The following is an 18,114-nucleotide window of genomic DNA, read 5'->3' on the forward strand; positions in this document are numbered from 1 at the left end:
ACAGCTATGTATTCCAACCTATTAAAAATGGGTGGAACTCCGCTTTAATGGTGTAAACGGTCTTCCTTAATTAAAGATGTAAACTAGAGTATTTAAAGCATGAAAAGAGAGCACAAAGCTCCACTTAAGTAAGCAAATAAAAACATTTTTTTAAAAAGATTTCTTTCAATATTGTTTATTGATTTTCTCACTTTCTTGATTTACAAACCTAAAGCATAGGGACCATCCATTTTGAATTAGGTATACCAGCAGTTTGCAAATATAATTTATTAACAAGGAGATGCAGAAGAAAACCATGCAGATGTAAGAAGAACAAAAGTCCAGGTTTATGGGCTGAGAGTGCCTTAACATGAATAGTTGATTTTGTTATTTCTAGGAAGGGGAAAAATTGCAAGAGGGGGCAGGGGAGGAGAGTGGGGGCAAAAGGCATGGGTTTGTTTTTATATACAGATGCATCTCATAAAATTAGAATATCATCAAAAAGTTCATTTATTTTAGTAATTCAATTCAAAAGTGAAACCCATATTTTATATAGATGCGTTACACACAGGGTGATATATTTCAAGCATTTTTTTCTTTTAAATTTGATGATTATGGCTTACAGCTAGTGAAAACCCAAAATTCAGTATCTCAGAAAATTAGAATATTATATAAGAAGAAAAGGATTTTTAATACTGAAACGTTAGCTTACTGAAAAGTATAGTGTGCATTCAATACTTGGTCAGGACTCCTTTTGCATGAATTACTGCATCAAAGTGTTGCTTAAATTAAATTTTACACATATATACACATGCACTGCTCAAAATAATTACGGAACACATTGAAAACACATCAGATCTCAATGGGGAAAAATATCATGCTGGATATCTATACTGATATGGACTGGGTGAAGTGTTAGGAACGAAAGGATGCCACATCGTTTGATGGAAATAAAAATTATCCACCTACAAAGGGCTGAATTCAAATGTAATTGCAGCAACTAAAAATAGTACTCTGTAGTTTGTATGGCCCCCCACATGCTAATATGCATGCCTGACAACGTTGGGGTATGCTCCTAATGAGACGATGGATGGTGTCCTGGGGTATTTCCTCCCAGATCTGGACCAGGGCATCACTGAGCTCCTGAACAGACTGAGGTGCAATCTTGCGGCGTCGGATGGACCGAAACATAAAATCCCAGAGGTGTTCTATTGGATTTAGTTCAGGCGAATGTGGGCACCATTCAATGGTTTTAATTCCCTCATCCACCAGTAACTGGCTGCATACTCTGTCCACAAGAGATCTGGGCATTGTTGTGCACCAGGAGGAACCCAGGACGCACTGCACCAGCGTAGGGTTTGACAATGGGTCCAAGGATTTCATCCCAATACCTAATGGCAGTAAGGGTGCCATTGCCTAGCTTGTAGAGGTCTGTTTGTCCCTTCATGGATATGCCTCCTCAGATCATCACTGACCCACCATAAAACTGGTCATGCTGAACGATGTTACAGGCAGCATAACATTCTCCATCTATCACGTGCTCAGGGTGAACCTGCTCTCATCTTTGAAAAGCACAGGGCGCCAGACCTGCCAATTCTGATGTAAAATGGCACATGCCAATCGAGCTCCATGGTGCCGGGCAGTGAGCACAGGTCCCACTAGAAGACTTCGGGCCCTCAGGCCACCCTCATGAAGTCTGTTTCTGATTTTGTGGTCAGAGACATTCACACCTGTGGCCTGCTGGAGGTTATTATGTAGGGCTCTGGCAGTGCTTATCCTGTTCCTCCTTGCACAAGGGAGCAGATACAGGTCCTGCTAAAGGGGTCTACGGCCCTGCCAAGCCCTCCTAGAGTAACTGCTTATCTCTTGAAATCTCCTCCATGCTCTTAAGTCTGTGCTGGGAGATACAGTAAACTTTCTGGCAATGGCACGTATTGATGTGCCATCCTGGAGGAATTGGACTGCCTGTGTAACCTCTATAGGGTTCAGGTATCGCCTCATGCTACCAGTAGTGACACTGACCCTAGCCAAATGAAAAACTAGTGAAAAACAGTAAGAAAAGAGGAGTAGGGAAAAAAATGTGAGTCCCTTCCACCTTTAAAACTATTCCTTTTATGGAGGTTGTCTCATTGCTGCCCATCTAGCGCACCTTTTGTTAATTTCATTAACACCAAAGCAGCTGAAACTGATTAACATCCCCCTCCACTACTTAACTAACCATATCAAAATCTCAGGAGTTTATTTGACTTGATGCTATACTCTGATTAAAGAGTGTTCCTTTAATTTTTTTGAGCAGTGTGTATATGTATATATATATATATATATGTATATAAAGATATATGTACCTTTTAATCTGAGCATAGGCCTATGGAGATCCCAAACATGTAATGGCTTACGTCACGTGATAGTCAAGTCTTGTTTTTTTTTTGTTTTGTTTTTAAATACCAAACATGTCATATTTACCTGCTCTGTGCATTTGTTTTGCACAGAGCAGCCCAGATCCTTCTCTTCTCAGGTCTCCTGACCCCTCCCTCCTGCTAATTGCCCCCATAGCAAGCAGCTTGCTCTGAGGGTACCCAAACCGAGCCGCTGCTCTGTGTATCCTTTCAGAAACAGAGCTGTGGTGTGGCCCCACCCCCTCTCTCTCCTCGTTGGCTCACTGAATTTGATTGACAGCAGTGGAAGCCAATGGCACCTGCTGCTGTCTCAGCCAGTGAGGAGGAGTGAGGAGGGAGAGTCCTGAACAGCCGAGGCACTCGTGCAACATTGCTGGTTCGAGATGGGGCTCTAGTAAGTATTAGAGGGGTTGAGGGGGGGTTGCTGCACACAGAAGGGTTTTTTTCTTAATGCATTAGGATACGAAAACATTCTGCCTTTATAACCACTTTACTGTTGTTTGATTTACACCTCTGCTGGAAGTCTGTTTCAGGAATGCACTACTTTTTTATTAAAATAGTATTTTTGTAAAGGCTAGTTTTGAACTTTCTATCTGCTTGTTTGAGGTCTTGCCTCTGTGTTTTGATCTCATACTGAAAATACTGCCCTCCTGAACCCTTATTGACACCCAGGAGAATTAAATCATGATCCCCCCACTCCCACCACCACCAATTATGTGCCTGCAGTCTCCTAAATGAAGTTTATCCATAGAGCTATTTTACCCAGGTCTAGTAGATTAGTTGTGGCAGAATCTGGTAAAATAGAGATTAATCACCTTCCAGCTTTCCACTTCTCACAACAAAATCCATCTGCTCCACCAAAAGCAGTCACACTGGGGTGTATTTACTAAAACTGGCAGGTGCAAAATTTGGTGCAGCTGTGCCAATCTTGTTCTAACTTCAGCTTGTTCCGTTAAGCTTTGCCAAAAACAATTGGAAGCTGATTGGTTTTTATGCAGTTGCACCAGATTTTGCACTCTCCAGTTTATTAAATCAACCCCGCTGTATTTGCAGTAAACTTTATAACTGGTTTGAAATTGAGCACTGAAAATGCAATCTTTTAATTGCATTGGAATGGCTAAAGTAGGCACAAACCTTTGGGCCCACTTCTTTGGAATTGCAACCTCCCCTAGGCTAGCAGGATTTAGCAGAAAAAAAATGACTGTATATAGGCGCGGGGGTATTCAGTGTAATGGCCCCTTTAAATATGTTAATAAGGGATCCAGATTGTGCCAATCATTATCCATAGAATATGCGGGAAAGCCACTGGGAAGCTTTAAAAGGACTCTGGCAGCGTCAGCTGGCTTCTTTGCGTGAAAAGGTGCTCCCTCCCGCCCGTTGTGCACAGTTTCTATGGTGCTGACACCCTGGAGTCAGGGGGGTCTTTGATAAATATTATAATGTTTGGTTCTGGCTCAAGTACGGACAACTGGGCCAAAAGTTTAAAGTAACCTGTGTATTGTATCCTGTTGAATGCATTATTGGTTAATGAAGAGAATTGTTTGTTATCACCAATAAAGTTCCACGGCCATTTCTTGAAACTTTTTCTTAATGGTTTTTCTTTCTTGTCATTTGGTTATATTTGGGGATTGTTGTTGGGAGGGTTGAGGTGTGTCCTGCAATCCCAAAGAAAATGAAAAATCGGTTTTGGGCGGCTTGACTTTCAATAGAAAACGACATGTAAAGGTGTGTTCAAAAAGCAAAGATCTGCATATCAGAGGGTGTAATGAAATGTATTATTTCTGTGCAAACAATACTGGGTTCTGCATTTCTAAAATGACTAACACCTGTGCACCCTTTGCTCTGCAAAGTTCCTTGCCAGGAACATTCCCATAGACATCCATGAGGTCTCCAGCAATTTCTGGACCTGGGCAGGAGGCACACAGGTACTAGCATCCATCCAGCATTTTGAGATGCAGATCTAAGGATCTGAAGCACAGAGGTACAGTACTTTTGATTTTGTTGTATCCAACTACCCTAGGCTTCTTGGATGGGTCTTCCATTTCTTTAAAGACACTAACAAAAAGTGTTTTTAGTTTATTACAAGGATTTTTTTTTTTCGGTCATATTTTATTTAATTAATTATATGTTAATTATAAACTCACAATGTGAAGCATTCTTAATACTGTGCTTGATGTAATTATATTAATTTTTGCACACATTTATAAAGGTTGAATCACGTCTACTGCAATTTCCCTGAACTCATCTGTTGCTTTGCTTAGGCCAATGACAGATAAATGGTTGCGTTAGCTGTTTTATTGGTCTCTTTGAGAGCTGCTGACATTGTGCTGTCATGGTGCAGGGTCCATGTTACTGTCAGATGTATTTATCTGTCATTTAATACCTATAAAATAAGAAATGTTAGACGCTACAAAACATGAGATGACAGGATGATGCAAAAGGATCATTTGTCTAATCATGGACTTACAGTAGGTGACTTGATATCCTTGCTGCCTAATATGCAGTTCTGTTAATAGGTCTTATTCGATAAAATAGTGCAAAAAATAGTTATATCCAGTGATTGTATACATACAGTATAGTTAAGGGATAAGTTCATTTCAAAAAATAAATAAATTATAAATGCACATATTTTTACAGGTAAAAAAAATATGCATTTATTGATTTTTTTTGAACCTGTAAAGCAATGCACCAGTGATCAGCAGATTGCTGGTGCCATGCAGGTCTCCTGGAGATCTTTCTGTGTATCTTTATACCCGTACAACCCGTACAGGCATGCAGGTACAATGATATTAAGAATCAATGAACTAGCACAGTGGTAGTTCATTAAGAACTACAAGCTTACAGCCCCAAAGGATGTTGGGGCTTGTAGTTCATTCACACACAGAGCTATGTAAATGGATGACGTAGCCGTGCACAGCTGCGCGGGGAACTTCTCCCTGTACTGCTGTCACAGGGAGTGTGGGGATCGAGCAGCGGCTGCAACATTGGGAACATGTTACATGTTCCACCCTAAAAATGTTAAAAATGTAATAATTGTTTTCCATGTATGTTAAAACATACGTAGAACTACAAAAGGGGTCAAATGTAGACTTCTCTCTTAGATTAAAAGAAAAAAAATTGTGTTGCACCTTTAGTAAAATATGTAAAACAATGGGTTGTTCACTTTGCAAGGGGATTTTCCTTTAGTTTAGTGAATAAGGTAAAGCTTTGCTAACTTTTAGCATCCAATCCTGTGAAACCAAAAAAACTTTTTGTTTTCTTAATTATTTTTCTCTTAATGATTGGGTATTTTTTCCAAAGTGAATTTTCACAATGTTTTGAAAATTGAAAATTCCCTTGCTACTACTGTAGTAAATCAACCCCAGTCCATATAGATATCAAGTTTATACAAGTCTAAATAAACAAGTATTTGCTATTAGCCCCACCTTCTTACACCTTATGGTTTGCGTATTTGGATAGTGAAGCCAGAAGCCACCAATCTCATTAAAGAACCAATAAGAAAGACTTAAAGTGATACTAAACACATTAAACACTGTTTAAACACATAACGACCGCCCACCGTAGATATACTGCGGCAGGCAGCCGCTGCTGGGCAAAGTGACGTAGGGGTACGTCACTTGCTCAGCCGCCTGTAGGGGGCGAGCGCGCGCGACCAGAGGCACGCTCCCGCTCGTTCACTAAGATCACCGCGCGAGTGACCGGCGGCCCCGATGTCCGCCGGTCACTCGCGATCTCCCGCAGGAGAGGGAGAAAGACAGACGGCTTATGTAAACACAGCCATCTGTCATTCTCCCTGATGTAAGTGCAGAGACTATACGATCCTGCTATGTAGGATCGTATGTCTCTGTGATTACATCACAAGCCACACCCCCCACAGTTAGAATCACGCCCCTAGGGACACACTTAACCCCTTGATCACCAATAAAGTTAACCCCTTCCTTGCGAGTGTCATTTTGACAGTAACAGTGCGTATTTATAGTACTGATTACTGTAGTAATGTCACTGGTACTCCCAAAAGTGTCAAAAATGTTAGTCAGGGGTCTGATCTGTCCGCCGCAATGTTGCAGTCCCACAAAAAAAATCGCACATCGCCGCCATTACTAGTAAAAAAAAAACAATAAAAATGACATAAATCTTTCCCGTAGTTAGTAAACGCAATAACTTTTGCGCAAACCAATCAAAATACGCTTATTGCAATTTTTTTTTTACCAAACATATGTAGCAGAAAACAAATTGGCCTAAAATGTTAAAAAATTTTGATTTTTACATTTTTTTTTAAATTTCATATAAAAAAATGTGAAAAATATTGTTATTTTTTTCAAAATTGTCGCTCTTTTTTTGTTTATAGCACAAAAAACTAAAATCGCACAGGTGATCAAATGCCACCAAAAAAAAGCTCTATTTGTGGGAAAAAAAGGACGTCAATTTTGTTTGGGTACAGCGTCGCACGACCTCACAATTGTCCATTAAAGTCACGCAGTGCCGAATCGCAAAATAGGGCCTGGTCTTTGAGCAGCCAAATCTTCCGGGGCTTAAGTGGCACTATAATTATTGTAAAAAAAAAATAACATCTAAGTAGCTTTTTCGTAATTGATATACAGCTGTCACATTACCCAGATCTTTCCCCGCCTGTCTGTCTACCAGAGCTTCTAGTCTTCTGCTGCCGTTCAAAATAAAAAAACAGCCTTTGGAATACATAGGTAAAATAAATGAATAAATATCCATAAACTGTTTGAAATCAAATCTTTATTATTTTTTGGCAATAACATAGTGTGGGTGGATTTCTGCCACTGGCTGTGTCCCTCCCCTCCAGCCTGTGTCTTAGAATAAGAGGGAGCTGAAGCCTCCATTATTCTACATGTAATATATTGCCCCCATTATGTTTAGTTGATTAGTGGGAATGGAGGACAAGGGAGGGAGAGGGCTGCCATATACCACTGTGTATGTGCTCACATGTGTGACTCTAGACACATGGGCTATTTAGATGTGACAGGGAGGAAATGCTCAGCATAGAAACTCACTGAAAACTGAGCATGTGCAGAGTTGCCACCACAGCTACAAAATCCCTAGCTGAATTGGTGGGGACATGGACAAAAGGTGGCGAAAAAGAGCAACAGGTTTAACCAGGTTTTTTGCAGAATACAGAAAAAGAATCTCATAGTGACATAGTGAGTATGAACAGCATGTAATACAACATTTATTAATAGTTTTTTTGTGATGTGGGTTTATTGGCACTTTAAAAGATGGAAAAGGCTGGGTAAAGCATGACTTTTTTCAGGTTAAGTTGAGATTTGTATGTAATGCCTATATCTTTGGATTGTAGGGCTGGGCAAAAAATCGATTTAATTGATTTATCGATTTTGTAGTGTAAAACGATTTTTATTTTGCAAACTCAAGTTTTTTGCCACAATAGTTTTTTCGGACTTTTCCACATTTCGTCCTTGTGCGTTACCATAGCACGATATGAGCCAGCCCCCGCTCCGCGTAACCGACAGTACACACACACACTAGAGGTCACTCAGGGACCCCCATGGCCTGCATGCGGGACACTTACCTGTTCAGGCTGGCCACCCTGGGCTCCAGCCAGCTCCTAGTCCGCTGCACACCGCACAGCCAGGCCCAGGAACCGGCCACAACACACCGAGAACTCTCCAGTAACTGGACCACCGCCGCTGCCATCTCTGCTCAGAGTCTACGAGGAACGAGCCAATCAGCGGCCACCGCCAGGCCTGGATGTGACGTCAGCTGTCGGGAGAGGAAGCGGGCGGTGCGTCTGAGGGGAGGCGGGGTTATACCTGTACAGGGGCTGTGATAGGTACAGAGACTAGCCACACCTGGCCTTTTGTCTAGACAGGAAGGTGCAGAGTTTTGTAGCAAGGTCTCAGGATCCTCTGGCCGACACCACAGACGCTCTGGTGGCTCCTTGGGGCCAGTATCATCTGATGTATGCATTTCCCCTTATAACTCTTCCACCAAGACTCCTGTGAAGAATCGAGGCAGAAGGGATTCTGGTCATCCTAGTGGCTAGGACTGGCCTCACAGGTCCTAGTATGGAGACCTAGTACGGCTGGTCGCCGATGTCCCTTGGAGACTCCCTCTCAGAGAAGATCTGTTAGCTCAGACCGATCTTCCATCCTGCTTTACAGTTGTTGGCTTTAATGGCTTGGCTGTTGAAAGCTAGGTGCTGAAGGATAGAGGGGTGTCTGAATTGGTGATTCCTATGCTGTTAAAAGCTAGAAAATCTACTTCTAGGAAGATTTATCCTCGAGTCGGGAGGGTGTACATTGCTTGGTGTAAGTCTCGGGGTCTCCCCCTCGTTCCTTTTCGGTGTCCTGTGTTTTGGAGTTTCTCCAAAGTGGTGTAGATCAGCGTTTGGCATTTGGTACCGTCAAAGGCCAGATTTCGGCCCTGGGGATTTTCTTTCAGTGCCCATTGGCCACTAATTCCTTGGTTCACACCTTTGTTCAGGGTGTCCCTCACCTGGCTCCCCCGGGGACATCTGCATTACCTCTGTGGGACCTCAATTTGGTGCTGTCGGTTCTTTAGAAACTATTTGTGAGGTTTCTCTGCTTACTCTATCACAGTAGCCTTCTTGGTAGATATTACTTCTGCGCGCAGGGTGTTGGAGTTGGCTGCATTGTCTTGTCATTCCCCCTATTTGGTGTATGGTGTAAGTATGGTGGTTCAAAGAGACAGTGTTGCTTTGTTCCAGCCAGTCGTTCCTTCTTAAAGTCGTCTCTTGTTTTTGTTTAAATTAAGACATTGTGTTGCCTTCCTTGTGTCCTAATCCTAAGCATCCTAAAGAGATTGCCTTACATTCTTTGGATGTGGTTGGGGCAATCAGGGTGTAACTTGCGGCGACTGAGTTGTTCCGAAAATCTGATTCTTTATTTGTCCTTACAGATGCTCCCCATAAGGGGCTGGCTGCGTCTACTGGGTCCATTTCTAGATGGTGGTGGTGGTGGTGCAGGCCTATTCCATTAAGGGTCAGGATCTTCCTTTCCCTGTTAAGGCGCATTCTTAGTGCCTCTTGGGCTTTCCTGTCATCAGGCGTCGGTAGTGCAGGTTTGCAAGGCGGCCACCTGGTTGTCCGTGCACACTTTCACAACATTTTATAAGGTGGTTGTGTTGGCATCTGGGGATGCTTCTTTTGGCTGCAAGGTTTTGCAGGCTGCTGTTGGAGAGGATAAGTCCTCTTTGAGGGTGTTTTTTGTTTTTGTCAGGTGAGCTCCAGTTGTTCCTGGTTGAGCTCCTGTTTTACCTGGTTGGCTATGTTTAGCCTTTGGGAAGGTTGTTTCTTGCTGTGTTCTTCCCACCCCTCATGTTGACACTGCTTTAGGATGTCCCAAGGGTCAAGAAGATCTGAAGCTGTGTCTGTCAATGAACGAAAGAGAAAACTGTATTTTTGTCTTACCGTAAAATCCTTTTCTCTGATGTTCATTGACGGACACAGCACCCGCCCTTCTGTTGAGTTAGGTTTTATGTTCTTCTGACACTGCTTGTTACAGAACTGAAGACCTATAGCAGGAAGTGGGAGTCTACCCCCTGGGACTGCCCTATAGGCCTAGTCAAACTTTTTTCCGCCTATTGTCCTACTCCTGTAGGGGGCACCATAAACTCAAGGATCAAGAAGATCTGGAGCTGTGTCCATCAATGAACATCAGAGAAAAGGATTTTATGGTAAGACAAAAATCCAGTTTTCCAATGATGTGTTCAACAAAAATATCAATAGAATCAGGGCTTTTTTTCAGCGGGAACGCAGGCACCTCCAGCACTAGGGGTCTATTGAATGATGCGGAGGAGGTCTGTCAGGACCTAATTCATCTGCTGGTGGGGCTGTGGTTCTCAAGGCTGATAGCTGCAGTTTCAGTGTCCACCAGCTGGTGTCTCAAGGAGCCAGCAAGTTTCAGTGATCAGCTCCACCTATTATCAGCTGCCTGCTAGGTGGCTATATAATGCTTCTACTAGCACACATTGCCTCAGTGCTTTGGCTGCTCCTGCCCTGTACTCTGGTTGCTGTGCTACTGAAGCCTGACTCTGCTGCCATTTATTCTTGACCTTGTGCGTGTTAATATCCGGCACCTAGTACCCTGTTGCCTTGCTCCCTTCTCCTCCAGTTTTCTGCTGCCTTGTTTGTATCCTATTTGTGTATATTGTTAGTTTTTTCTGGTTACTGGTTAGGCATTTTGTCATTTAGTTGTGTTTCCCATGCTTTCACTTGTATATTGTTTGCTGGTGTTTAATTATCTTTCATTTACTGTAAATAAGTCTCACTTTTAAGATATAGGTACATACATGGTCTGGTCCCCGTCGCTCTTTTTTTGTTTATAGCGCAAAAAGTAAAAATCGCACAGGTGATCAAATACCTCCAAAAGAAAGCTCTGTTTGTGGGAAATAAAGGACGTCAATTTCATTTGGGTACAGCGTCGCACGACCGCGCAATTGTCCGTTAAAGTCACACAGTGCTGAATCGCAAAATAGGCCCTGGTCTTTGAGCAGCCAAATCCTCCGGGGCTTAAGTGGTTAAAGACCACAACATACAGGGGTATACAATGTACGGTTAACAGCAAACACACACACACATCATAGGTTGAACTGGATGGACTGGTGTGTTTTTTTGACCTCACAAACTATGTAACAATTATTTGCTTCACTGTGTATAACTTTTCACATATCATCTTTTCTATACGTATACCAGTGTATGATGTTCTGCATTTTAATTATTTGCTTACACTTAAATTTGCCACAGTTATCACATTTCTCTATATATTTTGGATGTCACAGACAGTGCAGCACCATTATTTTACTATTTAGGCCAGTCCATAGCCCTCCATTTGTGAACCAACTGGTGAATTTGCTAGGGTGCTTTGGTATTTTATAGTGTTGAAAGATCTATATCCGGTTGAACTTATGGACAGATGGCTTTATTCTCATCACTCATTGAGGCAGAATTATTGAATGATTCAATGCCTGCTAGCTGTCCAGGCCCTGAAGTGGCAAAGCAACCCCAAGCAATACCATTCATACCAAATATCACAGTTTGTGTAAGTCTTGAAATGCTGTCTTTGGTTTACTTGTCTATTGTTATTGTGGCCAAACAACTATTATGCTTTAATGCTCTTTTTTGACAGCAAAGACTTTGACATTAGCACCTAAAAAATCCCTCATCTCGCTCTCTTTCTGTTTCTAGTATAAAAGGATGTTGGTGCCATGCTCCCAGTTAAGAGTTTAATCCTAGCTTTGTCCACACAGCCAACAAAAATTCTAATTGTAAATGTGTACACTTTGACACCAACTATTGTAAGAGTTAAGCCTGATACATACTATTAGTCTTTTCCTTTCAACCAAGCAGGTTAATTGAGAAAAAACTGTACGCTCCAGGCGGAGCTGCTGTACTAATGATCTGATGTTAGTACAGCGATCTCCCCTTACTGAGCTGTTGTGTGTGTTGTGATGCCCCCCCTCCCCCCCGCCAGAACACTCCGATCGGCACTCTCAGCCATCGGGTGAGAGCGTTGTTTGGGATACGGTCGGCTGCTAGTTTCAAGCATGCTCGTCCGACAGATGCCGGCCAAATGGCTGGCTTCTGTTGGAGGGGGTGCCATACACATGTGCCGAATATTGGCTTTTTTTTTTTTGAACCAGCCAATATCGGCCAGCATTCAGCCCATGTGTATAGAGCTTTAGACTTCTTTTAGCTTAAAACATTCAGCTCTTGGCCTGAATTTGATGCATTGACCAGTTCTGGGCAAATTAGCTGTTTTTTTTTTTTTGTTTTTGTTTTTTTTTACACTCCACCTGTAGATATATTTTTTTTCCTTTTAGTGAAGAATTCTTGCCAGAGTCATAGACATCCAGAACCTTCTTTCTGTGAGACTAAGGGCTCTTTCACACGGTCTGCTCAGCGGGGTATCGATACACAGATGCCCGCTGAGCAGGAAGGTGACAGCTTCCTCTCCGCTCTGTGCGCGAAGAGGGAGGTGTCAGAGCCCCATGCATCTCTATGGGGGAATCGGATGAGAGCGGACCGCCTGTCCACTCTCATCCGATCCGATCCCCTGGACGGATGGAAAATAGGGTTTCCATCCGTCCGGATGTCACGGACAGGATCGGATGCAGATGGCAGCGGGTTTCAGCGCTGACATCCACTGCCCCATAGGGATGCATGGACAGGCGGATCTGATCGGAGCGCTCGTGTGAAAGGACCCATAGAGAACTTATTTAATCTTGGCATGTCAATAACAAGGACATAAAGCTCTAGATATTTGAGATTTAAATAAGACCAGTTCTGCCTACATACACGCTAAAGAGTCTCAAATCATTGGTACCAAATCTGCATCACCTGATTCTAATGTCATGGTTTTGACATGGTAGTAAAAGTAGGGAAATACTTAACTTTTTCAAAGTGTCCAATCTACATCATTATTATTAATAAATTTATGCTTCATTTGTTTAAGTATACCACCTCTATCTGTAGGGACTGTTGAATGAAGATCAGGTTTGTTTGCCTGTTCAAATATGTTGTTTGCTTTTTCCAATGGCTATATACTAATAATGAGGGCATGCTAGCCCTACTTTCCATAAGAGGAACCCAGACTACTAAACATCAGAATATTAGCATAAACGCAACCTAACCCTGCATACATGCAAGTGCCAGAAGCTAGAATCCACCACACCTAGGATCCCTGCAGCCTAGAAACATCACCGTATTAATATGGGAGATGTCTCTGAACAAGGAAAGGCGTTGGCATCATAGGTGTCTTGGATGCCTAACATTATCTCAACCCCTACACACCCACAGCTCATCAATATGTCAAAGTTACAATTCTACAAAACTGGATGTATCCTGCACCACTTTTGAATCATATCACTTAATCCTAAAGGATAATGTAGACAATGTTTTGCTTGAAAATATATTACATATATTTACATACCATTAACAAACTTTCAAGTTGATATAAACCCAATAACTAAAATACTATTTAAGATTTAAATGTATATACAGGCAAAATTGTTTTTTTTTTTTTTTTTTTTTGGATAGAGTGGGGAAGAATTACAACCCATGTCAAGTTTTACTGCACTCCGGGGCTCCGTTCGAATTTTCCCCCCGCTTTCTATTTTGAGATCAAACTTACCAAACCGGATATGAGGGAAAATCTGCAACATGGAAACCAACAATAAAAGTAAAAATTGACAGAGGTTCTAGTGTTCTCCTACTTAAATTCAAAATGTTTTTATATCAGCCTGCACTGCTGTTGGAGAGTTAGTAAGTTGTTAACCTGTCACATTTCTGGTGCAGACAATCATTTTCTTTGCTGAAGTTTATTTTGCAGGCAAGTTTTGCCATTGTCACTTTCCAAAAGCTTGTTTTGAGCAGTGATAGGTAGTTGATGTTCATGCATCTAGTCTGAGGCTATTGGGACTGGATGAAGATTAGCAGCACTGAAATGCAAACAAGAATGAGAAAAGGGCAAAAAAAGTATGCTCTCAAAGAAAAATAAAAACCTGGTAATTGTTAGAACAGCACACTGCATGTCATCCAGTTAGATTTTTTTTTTTTTTTTTTTTAAGATGGTGAATGCCCTGTAAATATAATAATACAATAAGTCACCAATATAATAAATATAGCTTTAAAGCCTTTCAGCACTGTCTGGGAGATATATTTATTTTATACTAACCTCCAGCACCGAAGGGCATTTACAGAGAGATTGCATAACTGTACTCACAGTTCAAAATGTCTCTCTTGAGCGCAGTGGAAAAAACTGTACATGTCACTTCTACAAGCCAAACAGGCAGAAACTCTGCCATTAACAGTGTCTCAATGTTAGCCTAACGTCCGTACTATTTTTGTTTCTTTTCCTACAGGCCTTTGGATTTATGACTCGTGTGGCCCTGCAAGCAGAGAAAATGAATCACCACCCAGAATGGTTTAATGTGTACAACAAGGTAATTCATTACATTTATATTCCATCACCTGAGCGTTAAACCAATGTTGCATTTTTTCAGGGTATCACTTTACTGGGTTTTGTTGCTCAGATGGGAATAAGGCTTCCTGCTAAGACTTGCTGTGTTCAGACTTACAAGATTCTGTGCTGCCACTCTGAAAGATTATGGCATAGTAATCATTGTCATCTGTCAGGATGGATTTGTCACCTCTGTACTATTAGTATATTTAGTTGTACATTGCAGCAGTGAAAAAACCTCTAGCAGTAGATACAGTGGCACAGTGTTTTTGAAGATCAGCAAAGCCTCTGCTTCTATAACTTTTTAACCTGCCAGTATTTTTACTGTAGTATCAATTGTCAAAAAAATGCTTGCTGTGCATACAACAAATGTAACACATTTTGATCAGTTTACATTTACAATATAACACCTTAAATCCTTAAACCTTATATATAATATATAGTAACACCTTAAATCTAGCGGTACTTGAAGTACTTGGCATTAAATGCCAGTTTATTCCTTTTAATGAAAAAAAAATCCCCTTCTGATTAATTTTTTTACATTGAAAAAATGACACATTTTCTGTTAACATTTCTGTAATGTGGATGCTGAGATATTAACTTATAAAGAGTAATGCTGAAATGGAAAATGTCTTCTCTACTAGAAGTACTTGGGCAGTCCTGAAAAGGAACACTACATACCTTCAAGGCGTGTCAGGCGGCTCCGATTGCTGCCTGACACCCACGATCGCTCCCCGCAGAGAGAGAAGGACGGTCAGCTGTTGTAAACACAACCGACCGTCCTTCTCGCTGAAATTATCACAGAGCCCATGTGATCCTTCTATATAGGATCACACGTCTCAGTGGTCATCTCACAAGCCACGCCCCCCCACAGTAAGAATCACTCCCCTAGGGTCACATTTCACCCCTTGATCACCTATACTGTTAACCCCTTCCCTGCCAGTGTCATTACAGTAACAGTGCATATTTGTAGCACTGATTACTGTAGTAATGTCACTGGTACCCCCAAAAGTGTGTAAAAAATGTCACTTAGGGGTCCGATCCCTCCGCGGCAATGTCGCAGTCCCGCTAAAAATCGCATATCGCCGCCATTACTAGTAAAAAAACCAATAAAAATTAGAAATCTTTCCCGTAGTTAGTAGACGCGATAACTTTTGCGTAAACCGATCAAAATGCACTTATTGCAATTTTTTTTACCAAAAATATGTAGCAAAAAACAAATTGGCCTAAAATGTTAAAAAATTTTGATTTTACATTTTTTTTTGGGGAATGTTATATAGCAGAAAGTGAAAAATATTGTTTTTTTTTTTTCAAAATTGTCATTACTTTTCTTTATAACGGAAAAAAATAAAAATCGCAGAGGTGATCCAATACCACCAAAAGAAAGCTCTATTTGTGGGAAAAAAGTTTGGGTACAGCATCGCACGACCGTGCAATTGTCCGGTAAAGTAACACAGTCCCGAATCGAAAAATAGGGCCTGGTCATTAAGGGGCAAATCCTTCCGGTCCAGAAGTGATTAAGATGTTCATGATTCAACAATAAGAAAGAGACTGAACAAAAATGGCATCCATGGGAGAGTTCCAAGAGGAAAGCCACTGCTGACCAAAAAGAACACAAGGATTCGTCTCACTTTTGCCAAAAACATCTTGATTATCCCCAAGACTTTTCACCAAATATTCTGTGGACTGATAGGACAAAAGTTTAACTTTTTGGAAGGTGTGCATAAAACTAACACAGCATTTCATAATAAGAACCTCATACCAACAATCAAACATGGTGGTGGTAGTGTGATGGTCTGGGGCTGCTTTGCAGCTTCAGGACCTGGACAACTTGCCATAATTGATGGAAACCTGAATTCTGCACTCTACAAGAAATTCTTGAAGGAGAATGTTCGGCCATCAGTTTGTGACCTCACACACATAGGTTATGCAGCAGGAAAATGATCTGAAACACACCGGCTCAAAAAAAACAGGCAGTTCATGCTTGAAAACCCTTCAATGTGGCTGAATTAAAACAATTATGCAAAGAAGAGTGGGCCAAAATTCCTCCACAGTGATGTGAAAGACTCATTGCTAGTTATCTCAAACACTTGATTGCAGTGGCTGCCTCCAAGGGTGGCAAAGCCAGTTATTAGGTTTAACGGGCATTAACTTTTTCACAGGGCCAGGCAGGTTTGGAAAGTTTTTTTCCCCTTAATAAATTAAATCATCATTTAAAAACTGCATTTACTCAGGTTATCTTTGTGTAATATTCAAATTTATTTGATGATCTGAATCATTTAAGTATCACAAATATGATAAAAAATATGATAAAAAAATGTGATAAAAAATACAAAATTAAGAAGGGGGCAAATACTTTTTCACAACACTGTATATGTGTGTATGTGTATATGTGTGTGTACGTATATATTTATATGCACCATGGTTGTTAGTGGTGCAGTTGGGCACTGATACACAGTTGCTCACAACAAGAAGTGACACAGACATAAAAGCAAATCCTGCTCCATATTACCAACAAGGACATGAAGTCTTTGTTATTAGGAGCAACTTGCTCCTTTTTCTATTCCGTGTCTGCACCAAACCTGGCATTGAGGGCAGGAAAGCTTGAGCTGCTTGCCCTGGCTGCCTGGAAAGGAGTAAGGCTGTTAGCTCTACGTTTGCCAGAGTTAGTAGCCAGGTATATAGGCAGGGAAAGGAGCTTCCTTTGCCTATATGCAGACTCTACCCAAGTGGTGTGTTCACTGCATAGGCAGAGACAGGGATATGAGATGTCTTCCAGGTTACCAGCAGATAGATCACATCCCATACACCTGTTTTCTATATTGAAAACTGTCATGATACCTTTGGTAATTAGGCGTAGAATCTGCAGTTAATATATTATCAGAAATAAAAACTGGCACAGATAGACCAGTGACCATTATACTAATATACTGTGAGCTTTAGAAATTGCAACTATTAGCAGGGTTCTCTGAGACCGAAAAGTTATCCAAGGGTTCCTCTATGATTAAAAAAAAAAAAAGGTGGAGAAAGGCCGGAGTAGAGAATGTAGATTGTTCACTTGGAAAAGAAAATATTTACTTAGCGTAGTAAATGCAATGGAGGTAGGTGAAAATAAGTTATCCAATCAGATGCAAAAAATAAAAAATAAATAAACAGGGTATTTGCTTGCATATAATTGGATGAATTCTAGCTTTGTCTCATCTTTTAAGCTAGGAGAATTTGTTCTACTTCTTCAATAAATCAACCCCAATGTTTTAACTTCTATTTTATACAGAAATGCTGATTCAGATTTGTGTGTTTTATCCATACAGGTTCAGATAACTCTGACTACTCATGACTGTGGAAAGTTGACCAAAAAAGATGTGAAGCTTGCTCAGTTTATCGAAAAAGCTGTAACTTCTTAAAACAATAAACTGTGCTTTTTCTTTCTTGAAATCAATGTGTTTTTTTTTCCCCATGGTATGTTTATTGAGAAAAATAAAAGTTTCAAGTAACAAGCAGATGTAGCATGATACAGAAATTTGAAAGTACAGAGAAACAAGCATATTATGCATATCAAGAGATAATATCAAAGGAGAGTAACCAGTAACCATAAATATAAACAGAGATCAATTGGAATTATGTCTTCTTCAAGGGTTTACATTTCTCTGTAAATGAATGGTGAAAAACCTAAAAAAAAATTGTAAAACCAAGATACAAAGCAGAAGAGGATTGAGATCGATGGTACCAGTTGGTCCAAACATTTGTTACATTAAAGTAAAGCTTAAGTAGGTATA

General features: G+C 40.9%; 1 protein-coding gene across 1 annotated transcript in view; it reads left to right on the plus strand.

Annotated features, from left to right (window-relative positions):
* The window catches only part of PCBD2 (pterin-4 alpha-carbinolamine dehydratase 2), a 322,620-nt gene extending 304,851 nt beyond the window's left edge, over positions 1 to 17,769 (plus strand). Inside the window, exons 3-4 of the mRNA XM_082257161.1 lie at positions 14,241 to 14,321; positions 17,650 to 17,769. Coding sequence (XP_082113287.1) covers positions 14,241 to 14,321; positions 17,650 to 17,742 — 174 coding nt within the window. The 3' untranslated portion in view covers positions 17,743 to 17,769. The remainder of the gene's footprint in view (positions 1 to 14,240; positions 14,322 to 17,649) is intronic.
* Positions 17,770 to 18,114: the final 345 nt, after the last annotated feature.

Source organism: Pelophylax lessonae (genome assembly GCF_965119305.1).
Source record: "Pelophylax lessonae genome assembly, chromosome: 4".
Classification (NCBI taxonomy): domain Eukaryota; kingdom Metazoa; phylum Chordata; class Amphibia; order Anura; family Ranidae; genus Pelophylax; species Pelophylax lessonae.